At 38.3% G+C, this 14,706-nt stretch overlaps 2 protein-coding genes across 2 annotated transcripts; both read right to left on the minus strand.

Annotated features, from left to right (window-relative positions):
• Positions 1 to 136: 136 nt before the first annotated feature.
• On the minus strand, positions 137 to 6,564 carry LOC311253847 (uncharacterized protein; the record flags this gene model as incomplete). Its single annotated transcript, XM_084384322.1, has 15 exons — positions 137 to 1,026; positions 1,691 to 1,817; positions 2,103 to 2,250; positions 2,500 to 2,597; positions 2,700 to 2,862; positions 2,963 to 3,062; positions 3,178 to 3,383; positions 3,507 to 3,584; positions 3,945 to 4,024; positions 4,113 to 4,196; positions 4,584 to 4,858; positions 4,946 to 5,018; positions 5,232 to 5,334; positions 5,668 to 5,720; positions 6,532 to 6,564. 15 exons carry the CDS (start codon positions 6,562 to 6,564, stop codon positions 674 to 676), a joined length of 1,974 nt encoding a protein of 657 aa, XP_084240448.1. The 3' UTR covers positions 137 to 673.
• LOC311253848 (uncharacterized protein) lies at positions 5,339 to 13,192 on the minus strand. The gene is made up of 20 exons (XM_084384323.1): positions 13,098 to 13,192; positions 12,804 to 12,962; positions 12,579 to 12,623; positions 12,377 to 12,469; positions 12,206 to 12,280; positions 11,389 to 11,477; positions 11,188 to 11,290; positions 10,950 to 11,066; positions 10,694 to 10,845; positions 10,393 to 10,539; positions 9,997 to 10,057; positions 9,741 to 9,869; positions 9,501 to 9,596; positions 9,277 to 9,374; positions 7,913 to 7,988; positions 7,547 to 7,698; positions 7,205 to 7,315; positions 6,532 to 7,062; positions 5,554 to 5,720; positions 5,339 to 5,455 (listed from the first exon to the last, which is right to left on the minus strand). Exons 2-12 carry the CDS (start codon positions 12,822 to 12,824, stop codon positions 9,798 to 9,800), a joined length of 975 nt encoding a protein of 324 aa, XP_084240449.1. The 5' UTR covers positions 12,825 to 12,962; positions 13,098 to 13,192; the 3' UTR covers positions 5,339 to 5,455; positions 5,554 to 5,720; positions 6,532 to 7,062; positions 7,205 to 7,315; positions 7,547 to 7,698; positions 7,913 to 7,988; positions 9,277 to 9,374; positions 9,501 to 9,596; positions 9,741 to 9,797.
• Positions 13,193 to 14,706: the final 1,514 nt, after the last annotated feature.

Below are 14,706 nucleotides of genomic sequence, written 5' to 3' on the forward strand. Positions count from 1 at the left end.
GCTCTTAAGTGAAATGCTGGGGGTTTTTTTCAGTGGAAAACAGCACATTAGTTCCATTTTACAGCATAATACTGTAGACATACTCAAGTAAAACACTTCAGTTAATATTCACAATGAAAAAATGATAAAGGCCACAGACCGCATTATGTCCATATTTATTGTTGTCAAGTTAATTTTTGCTGACGATTTAGTAAAAAATCCAAACCCCCACAAAGTTGATTTCACTTAAATGACATGAATTTGCCATACACATGTTGAAACTAATGTGTATGTGGAAGACTGAACAATTTCAACTTTTCAATAGTACACGTAACCTTGTAATTTGAGGAACAGCATCACATTTCAAGGTTTTACATTACATGTACATTTGTCAGTGCGCTGTAAACAAAATGCAAATACAGAGTTCTTAAATGACCTTTTTTCAAATAAACTGTTAGCAGTGATCCCAAACTAAAAAAACAATGCAATGGGAGAATCAAGTGTGAAGAACCAAACCGTAATATTGAGCTGTTTTTATGGTTTGACTTATCTGTATTTGCTATCTGTATTTTTTTTATTAAGACTCTCACAGAACAATAAATAGCTCACTGAACAGATTTAACAAAAATGCCAAAAAAAATTCACAATACTGGCTGACTTTCAAGTAAACATCAGTGGTCACAAAACATGACCTCTACACACGACCGAAGTCTCTACCCATTCTGATTGCTACTGTCATTATATCTCTGAACTCTGTGTATGTTTTCATATGTTCGACAGGAATAGTTATTGTATTTGTGCAGGCACTTACAAGTGGGAAACAAATGTGGTGACCAGGCATTTTCTCATTACAGTGGTGTTCAAATATTAGATTTATTTTAAAATCTGCCCTCTCTGATGGAAGAAGGGGCTTGTGCCTTTGTCCAGTTAACCACTGCATTACTGTTGGGACAGACAGGCTTGCGTGCTTTTGTTGATTCCAGTGCCCTTCACTTAGCAGCTCCTCTTGGGTCAGAGGCTCACACATTTTCTGGTCTTCATTCTGATCTGCATGATAAAACAAATCAGAGTATTTCATTACAATGGAGTAAAAATCCAACACTGCAAGAAGCCAACCCTATTTACCAATTTGCACGATTAATCCCAAAGGCCTATTTCAACTAACCCTACTGCATTCATTTCTATTTAATATACACTGACATAACTGAAAGATAAAAACAAAAGGTAGGAATAGTCCTAGAATAATGTAATCCAAAAGAATACCAGGTATACAGTATGAAATCTTTTGATTACATTTGTAGTGTACTATGTTGTCACCACAGGCATATGTTTCCATTCAACATTGGAGGGGACACATAAGCTTAAACAATATTCCTGCATTCTGGGAATTTTTTTTTTTCTTAAGAAACATGTATTTTGATCTATTACTTATGTCTTTGGGCTGTGGAGGGCAAAGTCCAGAAAGGCTCTAGTGAAGTTCAAAACCTGGACCATTTTGCCATAAGCATTGCCACCCGCCATTACCCACAAAATTAATGTTTCTAAAAAGGAAATCTATTGATGGTCCTTTTTGGTGGAGTGCTATAATAAGTGCCAAATGTAGGTCATGTACATGGAATCATATTCTGCTCTACTCATTTTAGGTAACAGCTGTTTGCATGGCAAATATGTATAGTACTTTAAAATGTGAGAAAGACAGGTTAAGTCAAACCTGTGTTTTCCAGGTCTTGTAGAAAGTCCTGGAGGAAGTTGATGATGGCATTTTCTCTTGCTTGCCTTGGACTTCCCTTCTCACTCAGCTCAGGCACTAGGATACTCATTATGTAATCAGCATCCGGCTGGGGGGGGGGGGCAAAAGGGGGGAAAAAAGGAGGAGGGTTGACTACACATATAGGAACACATAGAAACTTTGAAAAAAGACCACAGGTCCACATTACATATGACTTTGTATTCTTCAAAAACAAAAAAGGTTAAGCAAAGCAATAACAGAAAGTCATAAAAAGATAATGGTATCAATCATAAAGAGATGCAGCTCTACTACTACATCCTGTAGGGTTTCTAAGCATATTATCAAGTCATAGCAGTAAAGCAAATCTGGATGATTTAATGCCCAGAATCCTTACTCTGTCATCGTCCTCTTTGGGGACAAACAGGTTTGAGCAGAGAGTTTGATGCTTCCCAATCACATCCAGAAGGTTGTAGACCTTCATCCCATTTCTAATTTGCTGAAGCATAGGAGTCAGACGCATTGTAGCATGCAGAACAATGGCTCTATTGAGAACAGGGAACAAAGTTTGTCTTGATTTGCAGAAGACCCATAAACAAAAGGGAAATACATGCTTTTTTCCACACAACTAAATTAAGACTAAGACAAGGCTGTACAAATTTATATTTTAAGTTCAAATGCTGCATTTCTAAAAACAGTAATAATACTATTCTGTTATAGTGGCTACTGATGCTGGGTGCATCAAAATGAATTATATAAAAATAAAAATTGTACTCTGGAAAATAAGTACGGACCTTATGATTCTGTCCTTTCGGTCCATCTTTAGCAAACCAGTGTAACCACAACTCACGATTTCATCTGTCAACTGTGTCAGATCAGTTGCTGCCTCCACCTAAAATTACAACAAATTTATTAACAGTATAGCAATGAAATACTGTACACTAAGAAAAGCCTTTAATGGTCTTGCACAGTTGTTCATAGCAGATGTACTCACCTTTTCTATGAGTGAGGCATATTCAAGATCATCCACATCATCTTTGGTCAGCTGCAGAGCATCAAAGTCCCCTGTTGCAAGAAACTGGTAACACCAATTTCTGAAGAAGCATGGTGCTGGGCCACCCTGAGCTAGGCTGACAGAAAACACTTCTCCTGCAGTTCTGCATGTCATCAACAAACAGTGCAGACATTGTAATTGTGACTTTTTACTTTTACTTGCATAAACTGCATAATGTAGGATAACTAGGAAACAATGCAAACCTGTAGAAACCATTTTCTAGGTCACACATAGAGTAGACAGGACTCTTTCCCTTCTTGCCACTGCCCTCAAACAATCGCCTCTCAATGCCATGCATCATTTCTAAATACAATAAATGATGACAGAAAACACCGTTCAGTAAATAAAAAAATATTGTACCTATGAACCTGATTTCAGTAGTGTTTGGTGCGAGAGATTGTCATAAAAGATACATTACCAGTCAAAAATTCTTTGCTTAATGCTCCAGTGTCGATTCCAGCTTCGCCAATGAAAGTCACATTGAGTTTGTTGACAGGGGAGCCCTTCTTCTGTCTCTGCCACTGAATTAGGCCTCTTTGGACGAGGTTGTCCCGGGTGATGCAGATCTTAAAATCTTTGCTTGCATCTACTTGGCTTGCAAGCCACTGGAGGACATCATCGTCACTATTAAAAAGCAGCAAGAAAAAAAGAAAAAAAAAGAGAGAAAAATCAATTACTTAACTTTGAATTTAATGACACCGTAGGAAAACAAATGACTGATGAAAAAAGATGGGGGTAAAAAATCACCTAGACATATCGGCCATAGATACGCTTCCCTCCCGTAGCACACAGCTGTCTGTACTGTAGTTCAACATGTCCTGTAGACTGACAAGGATCAACAAAAACACATTAAAACATTCAATTTGTATGTAATATTCAGTATAATATATCAATGTTTATGTTTCAGCACACCTGAAAAACAATGGTAAAAAGGCATTCTACTGATGTTATTTTGGACCTATGTGTCAACCTAGATGCCCATTGAGTAACCTTGCCATTACACTCTTGTGTTATCACAGCATTTCTTGTGCATTATGAAGGCTAAAATAAAGATGCAAATTATATTTAAATTAATCCCAAATCCCTGATATAGTGCATAGTAGATATATTACAAGGAGACACAGCTTTAACAAAGACAATATGTTGGGGAAATAAAATGTATGATAACATGATAGAATGGCAAACCTTTCCCCACACAGGCTTGCATGCAGAACAATTTCATCTGATGGAAAGCAGCCACAACATATAGGGCATTCCTTTCTATCCTGTAGACAACAGATATTCAAATCAATTGCACAAGGTCTCTGTCTGCAATTTTACATATCTTTCAAGATATCAGCTCAAAATCATTACCTGGCCACAATCTCTGGACTCTTTGTTAGGGTGCGCAAGTGGTGAGTTTGTGACAGAAAGAACCTCGAACTCATTCTGCCAGTCCTGTAAAGTAACAAACAGCTGTATCCATAAATACATAGGAGGAGAAATAATCAATGATACGACATACATAGAAACAATAAAAATTTCCGGACACTTTTTTGCAAACAGTGTATTATCTCAACTGTCTATAAAAAACATCTGAGGAACTCAGAGCACTTCATGATGTTCTGAATTATTACAGTACAGGGTTTAATTCTTGCTTCGTAAAGTTCAAATGTATCATTGTTAGGAGTATAGTTTATATATAAGATATTGAGATATGTTTTATGTGTTATGAAATAGTGTTACCATCTACAAAACAATGTGATGGTATTTTACCATTTATTACACTGTGATTCCCAAATATATGTACTGTTTCGCCATATCTTCTCTGTTATATGCATTTACCTCATCATCATCATCTGCTGCAGACTCCATACAACCCTCGATGTGCAATGCTAGGATATGCAGAGGCATGTTTTCTTTGCACACTTGGCATGCAGCCTTAGGCATTTTTTGAAATTCAGTGGCATCAGATGGCAGTGGAGTAAGATCAAGGTCCTGCTGCAGTGGAACAATGTACATGGTCGTCTTCCCAGCACCCGAAACACTGCGAATCAGTCTACCTGTATACCCGTCTACATCAGGAGGAATGGCAAGCAATTTTCTTCTACCGTGGCCACCTGCAAATACAGAAAGTGAGAGAAAGAGTTCTGAATGTTGGTGTTCCTGCACCATCCAAAGGAAAGGTGTTTGAAAATGGTATGCACCTGAAGCCTTGTAGAACAACCACCCTTCCACCCCCTCCATTTTGGGATATTCTTCAATGAGAATTTTATTTACCTGAGAAATCAATAACAGAAATGGGAAAAGGCGGTTAAAAAAGGACAGTATAATAAAACGAATAAAAGTATTTATAACTAATACTTTAAATTGTTTTGTATAGTAATAGCATCACAATAACTACTGTATATTGACAAGTTTAATAGTGTGCATGCAGTTGGACTGTAATGCCAAAATTATGATTAACTTAAATTTAAAGAGTGGTTGCAATACCATTGCATGGCTCATATCATCCGTCAAAGTGAGGGACCTCTTCCCCAACCCTGCTTGGCTCAACTCCAGCTCTTCAGGTGCAGAAGGCGTGCTTGATTCAGCCCTTATTCACCAAATATACATACACACTGAATGGCTTACAGACTTTCGGCTTCCCTTGAGTGGTTTGTAAGGGTGAAAAGCGGTTTTTGCCTTTCCTTTTGGTAAAGAAGCCAGGAAATGACCTGCATGTGGGAGGTTAACAGATGAAAATAAATCAACATTATGAAATATAATTTTCCATCAAATAAGTCAAACATATGATCACAAATAAATTAAACACCTGGTCATCTCCTCCTGCACTGTTTGTTTTGTTGTTTGTGCTTGTCGATTCTGTTGCTCATGTGACTGCACTGGATTCTGCTGTGCTGGGGTGTGATGCTGCTGAATATTTTGCGTTAGCACGTTTATGAGGCCTTGTGCAGCAGCAATAACACTGGCCTCTAACTCCTAAAGAAAAAGAAAAGAGACATCACAGGGCTGGAGAATTAACGCTAACTATCATTAACCACAGATTAGCTAGCCAACACCTAATAACTTAGCATTGGTTTCAGTGGACACACTGAAACACAACGGCAAAACATCACAGGGCTGGAGACTTAACATTAGCTACCATTTACTCAGGGTCCACATTTAACTTTCTGGCTCATCTGTCAGTGGCAGGTAAACTGAGAAAAGCAGAGCTGGTAGTCACAGCTCAGTAAGTTAGCTGCTCAGACTCTCCATGACCGCGCTGGAAACAGAGTCCGCTGGAACATTTTTATCGTCACCAGAAGCAAATTCGCGGCCCTTGTAAGAGTTATTGTGGCATACCTGCGTTGAAGCTGAGCTAGCGGCTCAAAGATGAGACTCTGTATGGTGTGTGTGTGCGTGTGCTGGGGATGTCAGTAGCTTAACTACACAGCCGAAGCCCTGCTGTTTATCATGTCAATGTTAACGTCCCAGGCTATGTTACTGTTAGCCGCTGTTGTGATGTATTATTACTTGGCAGCAACAAGTATTTACCGCCAGGCCGGTGACACATGACATTAATTTATTTTTCTGCCAAAACCGACTTTTAGCCGTGTTCGGCGCTTGGCGGGTGTTTATTTTTGATCCTGCATTAACCACAGGTTAAGTTAGCCAACACGGCTAATGTTAGAAACTTACATGTTCCAGCGGACCTCTACAAAAACAACATAACGGCCGTTAAAAGCTAACCAAACAGGCCAGGTTGCATGTGAATAAACATGTAAATAGCAGAGAAAAAAAACAGACTTACTTGCGGTTTGGAAGTTCCCGGTGGACTGGACATTTTAGCAATGCCACCATGCCAGAGGCTTCGGGCTGATGGCGGGTTGCGCACTTCTTCAGGATGCCGATATGCAAATTATATGCAAACCACGCTCTACTTGCCCCTCCCCTCAGACCCCTCCCTCTCGACGCCAAAACAGTGACAGAAAGTTGAAACTGAAAATCAGTGACACTGAAAAAATACTGACATTGTAAAAAAATCTGTCACTGAAAAAAAAGTGACATGAAGAAAAAATCTCAAGATTGTCATTGAAAAATACAAAAAATCCCAATAAAATAAAATAATAAGATTTTCAGATTTTAATTATTTTAATTAGTTTCCTTTTTCAGTGCCAATACTTGTTTCAATGCCAATACAACTGTTTTCAATACAAATGTTTCAATGCCAATGTTTCCTTTTTCAGTACTGGTTTTGTTTTCAATGCCAATTTTTTTTTTGGATGCCAAATTTTAAAGTCACCGTTCTGGCTCCATACTCTCCTCCCTTGCCCAATATATCCTTGAAGAAGAAGAGAGATATGAACAGTTAAGGTTGACATTACAACACATTACAGGTGTTTGCTGATATGAAATGTAGCTCAACAAAGCCAAAAAACTGCAACTGAGCGCACTGTTATGAATCAGAAAACTGGCATTTATACCTCCAGGGAAGGATTTGTATAGCAATCCACAGGCAGTGCAAGGTTCAATAGTGTACATGCTTTTGAGTTCTTCTTGAAAAGCAGAAGAAAACTTTTGAAGATTCACAACACCTATTGAGAAAAAAACAACACATTAATACATAATTAAAACACAGAAGGAGGCTAGTGAGGGAGGCCACCAAGACACCTATGACTACTCTGAAGGAGTTAAAAGCTTCAGCAGCTGAAATGGGAGAGACTCTGTATACAACAACTGTTGCCCGGGTTCTTCACCAGCCAAAGCTTATGGGAATACTTTTTATAGGCACTGTATATACATTTGCTTACGTTATTGTTACTTACTTTGTAGCCATCTGTAATGTGCTCTCTTCCGGAACCATTTACTTGATACAATGTCCCTAAACGTCTTGCATACAAGTGCAATCTTTGCGATGGCCATCTCCTTCCATGAGGATGACTTCCAGAAACACCTCCACAAGAAGTTCATCAGAAAGCTGTGCAGACAAATTCAAATAAAATTTTAAAAATTACTGCACCAAAACTTTACTTGAGTATTTATCCAAATTAGAACACTGATGTACTTTGTACCTTTTGGCATATATGTGGATGTGTTGGGTTGCACAAAATGTCAGTGAATGATGATGATCGCTTATGACTGGTAATTACTATGCAAGTAAAAATTGTAGTTATCATTGAATAATAAAGTACCTCCTCAAAGTGCGTTGTGTGAGGCCCTCCTGTTGTCTGCACACATTTGGCACCTGGGGCAGTTCCACTTTCCAACCTGCCAAGTCATGGAAAAGGCATTAAGTTTATTTGTGGAAGCTTGAATATGTAACTGCAGCACTTGAACTCTTTCGTGATTAGTTGAAAAACAGTGGTGTGATGATACACCCAGCTCATGACAGAGACACTACATGATTTTGGGTTCACGAGAATGAGACGTTTTTTGAACACTATTTGCAAAGACAACTTCAATGATGAAATATGTGACTGGAAAAATAGTGTTTGCACAAAATGCAAAACAATGCTGATCCATCGTGAAATGTTTTAAATAGTTCTTATCTTGTAATGAACGTCATTTCAGTTCTAGTGTGTGACCTTGTTACTGAACTCCTTTCCATAAATTCAAATGAGAAATTAATAGATAATAATAATAATAATAATAATAATAATAATAATAATAATAATAATAGTCTCTCAATACTTAAAGTACAAACACAGACTGACACATTTTTTGTTCAAGCGTGATAAAGACAGCTGGCTACAACTACAACGACAATTTGCGTAAATTGTCGGTCACAGTAGCAACACCATGGTTTAGCATCTGAAGCTCGCAGTCACTCGCAGATGCTTGTAAAACTTCGGCTATGCTATCTGTGGGTGTCTTTGCATAGTGCTCGTGTTAGCCGCAGTGTACGGCACTATTTTGTAGTATTAGTGCTTATAATAGTGCTTACATGTTGTTCCCGTCTTGTCTGTCACCGTGTGCCGCTTATTGCTTCCACCAAGCACTCTAAATGTTGCCAGTTGAACGTCAGACTCCGTTATACGAGCTGCCGCTCTGCATTTGTTCTGTAGCTACTCATATCGCGAGACAGCTTTTAACCTCCACGAAAAATAGTTTAACGATTTTATATCGCGAGATCTCGTGGTACGGGATGATTGTTGATCACTATACTAATTTGTGACATTTGTGATGCTGCAATAATGTCATTGCTTAATGTATTAGAAAATGACATAGACTTTATTTTCTTCAAAATTGCTCTAGGGGCTTCTGTTAGAAATTCAAAATGTTTTTTATTTTGAGATGTGTATTTTTGTGCCATTTTTAGACGTTCTGTTGTTTTAAAAAAATATATTGACACTTTTACACAGTAAATGTTTTTATACAAAAATGGACTACTGTTATCAAATATCCACTTGATTTGACAAATTTGGATGGGTAACGCTACATGAATAGAAGACAGACTTGAAATATTGCCCTATGCTTTACCACTCACCTAACCCTAACCCTAACCCTAACCCTAACCCTGACTTGCAAATACTGTTTCTAAATGTTAATACATTACCATTCCATCTTGTTCCACAAAAAGGTGGTACTTAGCAGAATACATTCTGCTTCATACCGGCAGATGCTGAACCGCTGTGTTAGCCACTCGATGACTACCTGGAACAATTTTTTATTTTATTTGTCATTGTGGTTTTATTGTCACAATTCATTTAATCCCCCGGGCAAGAAATAATTAACTTTTTATTTGTCTAACTTGGATACAAAAAATTATGTTGTACTTACCTCTGGCAAAATGACCTCAATTAAGTAGGCATCTCTTTCAGCAACAGCCACTTGTTTGGCAACAAGCCCTTCTAACCTGACAATGAGTTCTCCTGTCTGAAATATTGATAATGACAACATTAATATTTGCCTTTATTTTCATATTGTATGCGTTTCATACGTAGAGACACCATGAACTATTTTTTTCATTTGTAAGGTGTTTATTAATATATTAGCATTACATGCATGTATAATCTTTACCTTTATGTCGTCAAAAACAGACAGGTGGTCAGCATAGAATGCTTTCAGTGTTGGGTCTTATCCTGTGTTCCTGAACAGGTACATTCTGTTTGACAGAATGCGACCTGACAGAAGATCTATCTCCAAACACTGAGAATACAAAATAGTTTAATCAGTCCAAATACCTTTAAAAAGCAACATGTCAGGTTTGAAAAAGGATGTCATTATTCTTTCAAACCAAACCCCAAACCCAAAAAGGGAAATCTGTCAGTAATACCTTGATCTCTTTGTCAGTCAAAATGCTGTCTGCCTGGGTGGATTCCACAATATCTTTATCCCTGCAAGAAGTAAAAGCATGAACTATGAGGTCGGCTTGTAATTGCAATATAGCAAAGACATGTATTTGAGAAAATGTTCCTAATTGACTTTTGAGCTGGAGGACAACACTTAAAAACATTGTAATTTCTTTGAAAGTCAGCTTGCTAAAGTACCGTACTACTAGCACAATTTAAAAACATCACTGTTCAACAAATTATGGTCATATTTCATACAGTAATGACAGAACGATAAAATTACAGCAAATTATTTGAGATATTTTATTAGGTTTTTTTTATTTATTTAATTTTTTTTTTTAGGTTATTTAATGGAACATGAGCATGTGTCATATACTTACAGATATGTAGTCATGTCGCGATCACAACCACAATGGAACTCTCTGGTGGTCCAGTCTCCTTGCACACCTGCGCATTCAAAATGTATCCAACCTCCACAGCTTTTACACTCGAGCCAAGAAAAGTTTTTCACTTGACTGTGGAGTGTTCTACAAGACAAATCGAAACAGTCTATCAGCTTATTCGACTATATTTATCTTAAAACTGTAGACACCTTTATTATGCTCTACTTTTGTATCAAACACCTGGCATTAATCATTACACAAATGCTGCGTATTGCTGTTCAATTTCTTTCTTCAATACCTCTTTGAGCCAGTTACCCGCTGAAACACGCAGGCTTGTTTTTCCCAGGCTAAGCAATGACAGTTGGAGTCGCTTGCTTTTTTTTCCTGTTGCTGAATCCTGTCCTCCTCAAATTTTATTTTTTCCAGGTCTTCTTTGGTGAGTGGGAAAGTCTGTGTGAATGACAAAAAATAAAAAAATAAAAACATAAATAACATTACTCTGAATTCTCTTTGAGTAAACATTGGCTTTAAGCGAAAAGTTTAATATATCTGACCTGAACACTCAGGCCTTTTATCATCTCAGCCGCATTGTGTCTTCTTAGAGTTCGACACTGGTTGAGGGAGAGATCGTCATTGCTGACATCTCTGTTTTGGACCTCATTCTCAGCTGCCTTTTTTTGGGATAAAAACATAGTCACAAATGGCATACAAAACAGTTATTTCTTGTTGTCATCCTGTTTGTGTGTTTTACAAATGATGACAGCTCCTACAAAGCTGAAACAGTTTACTTACCGAGCACACAAAGATCCCACAGTTATCATGGTCTCTCAGCCTCCACTGCTTTGGGAATGTGACCTTCCATCCCTTGAGACCTCCGTGGTTTCTGAAGACATTACTTTGATAACAAAACATAAGGGGTCACATTTCTATGACAGTAATTCCCTTGCCTAAATTTTTGAACCACCCTCTGAATTTTGTGTCTTCACTTCTCACCTCAGAAGAGCCATGTCGTCATCTGTCATTGTTGTTTGAATCCTCAAAGAATCGTACAATCTCAATTCTTTGTTTGAGAAGTCTAGTACCTAAGTCATAAAGATACCAGAAGCACATATATCTGCAGTTACATCTTTTGTTTTGTCTTACAGAGAAAAAGTAATGCTTTTGATAGCCACAGTGATAACTTTCTAACCAAGTTATCGGTGCATTTATACATTTATATATTGTCCATCAGTCTCTGTCTTATCACACCATTAAGGCTATACAAAATAACATATCAATTATACAGTACATCATTACAAATGTTCTTACCTAATGTTCTATGACTTTTTTATTGCAGCATGTCCACTGTGTGAGACCTATATTTATATGCTGGACTTGAGTAAATATGATTGTCTTCTTAAAAGATAAAAATGCATATTTACATGTCAAATATGAGCTCAACTACCATGGGGGAATGCAAAACTCCCCTTTAGTAACTGATAAAATGTCTCACATTACACTTATTATTTGTGTTATTTATTAATATAAGTGTTAAACATTTCTTGCATAGTATTTCAAATATAGCATCATATGTTTATTGCATTCTTCATTCTGAATGCATGTTTGGGTGATAACTTTTATACTACTTTGGCTACTGTTTACCTGCTGTTCACTTTAATTCTTGAAGTAAAATTACACACAAATTTAACATGTTGCTAACACTTTGCTGCAGCAAACATGGTCCAAGCATCTCTTTTGAATAATTATAGTGATATACATGTGTTTAACATCATTTTTATGACATGGTTGATGTGCTGTCATGTTGGCCTACCCAAAGGATAAAGTGGTTTCCAGTCTCAGGAGTGCTGTGACCCACAAGCCTTGGCAGAAATATTCGGTCTGCAGTCTAGTGCAGTGGAGACAATAGCGATTTCAGTATTAAATGTCCATGTTAAAAAGACAGATTGTAAAGACATACATCTTTCAAGAATGGCAAACCCACCTTTAAGTGTTTGACAGTTTTGTCCTGGACATGGCCATTTCTTATCCAGTCCCGACTCCACAGAATGTTGTCAAAGTGAGCCAAACTCACAGACTGTGCAGTGGGGATAAAGATTTATAAGTGTTACTGTCTCCTACCTTTACTGAGGATGTTGTGTTTGTTCAGAATTGACAAAAGCATACACACAAGTACTTCATATTACCTTACTGCAGGCCCGTGTAATCTGTGCCACTCTGAAATTGACAGCCTGAATAAAAAAGATGGTGATATCAGTTTTTGCAGGATTTAGCACATAAAAATTGTCACCACACACTTGAGTGCACACTGACATGAGCCACAGCATTTATCTTTAGTCAGACTGCATGTCTGACTGTAAACATATACGTCTTAATAGATTTAATAATGTTAACAGTACTGTCATACTCACATCATCTGTCAGCCACGGCATCGTCCATGAGGTGTCGTCCAGTAAATCCAGAGGGCAAACACTCTTAATGTCTTTTATTGAAATCTGGAACTTTCTCCCGATTTTAGTCAAAACTTGATTTTCGTCCCGAGATCCAGTTAGAAGACTTTTCAAAGTGCTCTACAAACAGCAGTGTTTTCTATTAGCTTATACAATTCATAATCATTATGGAAGTACAAAATGAGAAAAGTTATGTTCACATTGTACGATTTTCAAACTGTTTTTATGTGAAAAACATCAGATGCAGCTACTAACCTTGTCCTCTTCAGATATGCTGTAGTTGCTGGCCTGAAAAGTGATGTCTTGGACCTTGTCTGCTGGAACAGCAATAGGTGGCGGTGGAAGTGGCAGTGTCCCACTGCCGTGGAAGTGGCAGTGTCCCATATATTATTATTTGGTCTTTACACATGTATAAAGGCACTATTCCTTAACAGCGGTGTTATTTATAATGTAAGGGTGTATTGCATGTCCTCGGTTGTTAAATAATGGAAGAGCAATGCAATAGGTTGCATCCTGTGTGCTGTGATCACAGAAATACAGAATTTTAGTTTTTCACTGTCATAGTTGTGCGGGTGGTTCATAGTGTCACAATGTTTTTTATAATACAACTCCTATATTTCTACTCCCATATACTAAACACACCACTTGAGTCTCCAGCTGGTCCAGAATGCTGCAGCACGTGTACTGACAGGAACTAAGAAAAGAGATCATATTACTCCTGTATTGGCCTCTCTGCACTGGCTCCCTGTGAAATCAAGAATAGAGTTTAAAATCCTTCTCCTCACTTACAAAGCTGTTAATGGTCAGGCACCATCATATCTCCAGGAGCTCATACTACCCTATTACCCAACTAGAGCATTGCGCTCCCAGAACGCAAGCTTACTTGTAGTTCCTAAAGTCTCCAAAAGCAGAATGGGAGCCAGAGCCTTCAGTTATCAAGCTCCTCTTCTGTGGAACCATCTTCCTGTTTTGGTCCGGAAGGCAGACACCCTCTCTACCTTTAAGAGTAGACTTAAGACCTTCCTTTTCGATAGAGCTTATAGTTAGGGCTGGCCCAGGCCTGTCTTGGACCAGCTCTTAGTTATGCTGCTATAGGCCTAGTCCGGGGGACAAATGACACACTGAGCTTCTCTCTCCTCCTCTCCTCTCCATCTGTATACATTATGCCTGTATACATGCCCCATCTCTGCATGTCACTGACTTCACTTCTTCCCCGGAGTCCTTGTGCTCTCTAGTCCTACAGGCTCCCATGGATCCTGGCCGCGCCCGGTTCGTGGATCGTGGATGCGCCTACTGCTATGGCCCTGCCTGATTATGGATGCGCCTACTGCCATGGCCCTGCCTGACACCCACCACTACTGTCGCTAATATTAGTCATATCTCTGTTACATACGTTCCACTACTATTATTGTAATGCAATACTACATACTATCCTTACCGTTAACCACTACTACTGTTATCACTAGTAATCACATTTCCATGTGCATTTCATTGTTGTTGCTGTGATGCCTCTTTATGTGCTTTCATTCCTGTCAACCATCCATTATAATTGTATACATCGTGATCTCGTTGATCTGCTCTGTACATGCGACATCTATTGCACGTCTGTCCGTCCTGGGAAAGGGATCCCTCCTCTGTGGCTCTTCCTGAGGTTTCTTCCGCATTTTTTTTTTCCCCTGTTAAAAGGGCTTTTTTTTGGGGCAAGTTTTTCCTCACTCGAATCGAGGGTCGAAGGACAGAGGGTGTCGTCTCTGTACAGATTGTAAAGCCCTCTGAGGCAAACTGTGATTTGTGAATCTGGGCTATACAAATAAAATTTGATTTGATTTGATTTGACCACTGTTGAAAACATGTAAACAAACCT

This window comes from Pagrus pagrus, assembly GCF_965226575.1.
Source record: "Pagrus pagrus genome assembly, contig: HAP1_SCAFFOLD_55, whole genome shotgun sequence".
NCBI classification, from domain to species: domain Eukaryota; kingdom Metazoa; phylum Chordata; class Actinopteri; order Spariformes; family Sparidae; genus Pagrus; species Pagrus pagrus.

Excerpts from the sequence above, each read along its gene's own strand:
- LOC311253848 (XM_084384323.1), bottom strand. The coding sequence starts at position 12,824 with ATGCCGTGGCTGACAGATGAT. Across the intron at positions 11,067-11,187 it reads GTGGGATCTTTGTGTGCTCG|GCAGCTGAGAATGAGGTCCA; the intron begins GTAAGTAAACTG and ends TCCCAAAAAAAG. Across the intron at positions 9,870-9,996 it reads TGACTGACAAAGAGATCAAG|TGTTTGGAGATAGATCTTCT; the intron begins GTATTACTGACA and ends TTGTATTCTCAG.